This window comes from Rhinopithecus roxellana, chromosome 12 (genome assembly GCF_007565055.1).
Source record: "Rhinopithecus roxellana isolate Shanxi Qingling chromosome 12, ASM756505v1, whole genome shotgun sequence".
Lineage (NCBI taxonomy): Eukaryota > Metazoa > Chordata > Mammalia > Primates > Cercopithecidae > Rhinopithecus > Rhinopithecus roxellana.
The window spans coordinates 136,601,160-136,604,287 of NC_044560.1; the positions used below are offsets into that span (position 1 = coordinate 136,601,160).

The 3,128-nt window shown below is 55.8% G+C and overlaps 1 protein-coding gene across 1 annotated transcript in view; it reads right to left on the bottom strand.

The window, feature by feature from the left end:
* The window catches only part of CEACAM20 (CEA cell adhesion molecule 20), a 40,627-nt gene extending 40,439 nt beyond the window's left edge, over positions 1 to 188 (bottom strand). The window contains exon 1 of the mRNA XM_030942368.1: positions 56 to 188. Coding sequence (XP_030798228.1) covers positions 56 to 188 — 133 coding nt within the window. The remainder of the gene's footprint in view (positions 1 to 55) is intronic.
* Between the last annotated feature and the right edge of the window lie 2,940 nt (positions 189 to 3,128).

Below are 3,128 nucleotides of genomic sequence, written 5' to 3' on the forward strand. Positions count from 1 at the left end.
AATGAAAAGGCAACCGGGAGCTCCTCCAGGATGTGGGAGGGAGGGAGCTAATTACTGGGCAAGGAGAGGCGAGGCTCAGAGGGGCCACGCTGAAAGCGCCCTGCCCCTGCGGCGAGGGGACGGGAGCCAGGGGAGTCTGAAGCTACCGGTCCTCTCCACTGGCCAAAACCCAACAGCTCTCGGCGCATCGATCCCAAGCGACAAGGCAGCAAAAGCGACTGTGTTCAGGTCCAGACCCGCCCCTCGGTATCACCCGCCTGAGATGCACCATGAGATGCTAAAGCCAGGCATGGGGCCTGGGAGAGATTTCAGAACTGGATAGCATCTGAAAATTAAATCCGTTAAATGCTATGTCTCAATATTTACATGTGATGTAGCTCACTGAACGCCAAGGGCTTAGAGAAAAGAATGAACGTGGGGGTGGGTGTGCTTGCAATTCTGCGGAGAACAGTCAGGAACCCCCAACTGACCCCTGCTCCTTAGGTCTTCAACCACCCCGAGTTAGCACTGCCTGAAAATGACCACAACTTCCATCTCAGCCAACAAGCAGGGAGAGAGGATAACAGCCCCACAAAGAACAAGAGACAGGGGAGGGTGTTGAACCGAGGGCTGCTGCACTGGGTTGAACAGTGTCCCTCAAAATGTATATCCACCCGAAACCTCAAAATGCAAACACTTCCAAAAACCGGGTCTTTGTAGTTGTAAATAGTTAGAATGAGGTCACAGCGGAATGGGATAGGCCCTAAGCCCAGTGACCCAGGCTCTTGTAAGCAGGCCGTGCGAAGATGGAGGCAGAAGTTTCAGTGATGCAGCCTCAGCCAAGGGATGCCTGGAACCACCTGGCACTGGAGAAACCAGGAGGGATCCTCACCTGGAGCCAATGGAGGGCGTGGGGCCCTGCCTACACCTTTGGACTTCTGGCCTCCAGAACTGTGACAGAATCAACTTCTATTGTTTGAGAGCTACCCAGTCAGTGGCACTTGGTCACAGCAGCCCCAGGACACTGACTCAGGCAGGAGCGTGAGACTTTGGACTCCACATCCTGACCCTGAGCCCCCGCCTGCTGGCCAGATTCTGGCATGCTGCCATCCTGCTCTCATAAAACCAAAGCTGCGGGCAGGCACAGTGGCTCACGCCTGTAATCCCAGCACTTTGGGAGGCCGAGGTGGGTGGATCACAAGGCCAGGAGATCGAGACCATCCTGGCTAACACAGTGAAACCCCATCGCTACTAAAAATATAAAAAATTAGCCAGGCATGGTGGCGGGTGCCTGTAGTCCCAGCTACTGGGAGGCTGAGGCAGGAGAATGGCGTGAAACCCCGGGAGGCGGAGCTTGCAGTGAACCAGAATTGCACACTGCACTCAGCCTGGGTGATAGATCGAGACTCCGTCTCAAAAAAAAAACCAAAGTTACAGCCACCAGCCTGCCCTTCCCTTCCTGTTAAATGTGGACAGGGCTCCCCTGTCACCAAGATTTAAAACAACAACAACAACAAAACCTAGGCCAAACAGCAGCTGGACCCGGCAGCCAGCCACACCCGCCTGGGGAGACACCCCACCCAGACCTTCACTGCCCTCTGAGGAGCCCCCGGCAGGGTGCCTGGTCAGACACTGAGCTGAGGAGAGAAGAGATGGCAGGAAGCAGGTCTCAGGGGGTACCTCCCCAGTCTCACATGGGCAGCGGAAGCAGGGACCCCATCAGCCCTGGTGACCCAGGGGGCCACGGGAAGACAGAGAGCCAGGCCTCCTACAGGAGGGAAGTGGCCTGCTCCCAGCAAACGCTGGGGAGGGGACCAGGGCTTCCAAAGTGGCAGGAACACCCAGAATCTCTGTTGGGTCTGGAAGCAAAAAGAGCAGGCACCAACTCCTGACAATCTGGTTCTCAGTTTTATTATTTCTAAAAATGTATTCTATATATATCTCAGCCGGAGGAAAAGCTCCCCACCGGGGCCCACACTGCAGAGACTCAGAATCCTGGTTCCTTCCCTCTAAGAAGAGCTCCTCCTGGGGGCTGAGACCTGTGGACCGCGGGGTCAGGCTGCGGGAGGAGCTGGTCACACCTGTCCTTGGACTCACCAATGAACTTGGGGCACAGGAGAAGGAGGCGAGGGAGTACTTTTAGGGAATGAATTAAATTTCTTTATTCTCAACGTCTCTCCTCCAAGAGTCTGTATGCGCAGCTTCCACAGGCTTCGCCCACAGGCCCACCCATGGCGGGACTCCTCTGACAACACAATGAACCGGTATTATGGAAGGTGCTTCCACCGGGCGCAGTGGCTCAAGCCTGTAAACCCAGCACTTTGGGAGGCCAAGGTGGGTGGATCATGAGGTCAGGAGATCAAGACCATCCTGGCTAACACGGTGAAACCCTGTCTCTACTAAAAAAAAGAAAATTAAAAAATTAGCCAAGCGTGGTGGTGGGCGCCTGTAGTCCAGCTACTCAGGAGGCTGAGGCAGGGGAATGGCGTGAACCTGGGAGGCGGAGCTTGCAGTGAGCAGAGATCGCGCCACTGCACTCCAGCCTGGGCGACAGAGCGAGACTCCGTCTCAAAAAAAAAAAAAAAAAAAAAAGAAAGAAAGGTGCTTCCATCACAGCGAAGACAGAAATGAGAGAAACCCAGAGAAGGAGGCAGACGCCAGCAGGGGACAAGGAGGGAGAAAGACCAAAGCTCACACGAGTAGAGCTGTCTCCACGGCCACTGCGTCAGAGGCAGAGACCAGAACCAGCTTGCAGGGGGCACGGGGCAGCAGCCGGCCCGGCCCAGGCAGCCTGGTGGTCCTGGCTCCCGAAAGAAGGACACATCACTATCACGATCCTGTCACTGCCTTTTCTCTGGTTCGGGAGTGTGACAAAAAGTTCCTAGGTTGGAGGGACGTTTACGTCCACAGGTTCTGGGTCAGCTTGCGCTCACATTCCCGGCATGAATTAAACATACACCAGAAGATCCCACACAGGACATGTCTCCTCCCCACCCGTGTTTCCTTGAAGGCAGGACAGAAACTCCTGTGGAGCCAGGGATGCCCTGCCCAGCCCAGAGGGGACACTGCCTGCTGGCGACCTGGCACCCTGTGCCCCAGCTTTGACCTGTCGCTCCCTTGGGACCCTTAGCTGAACGAGCCTCCCACCA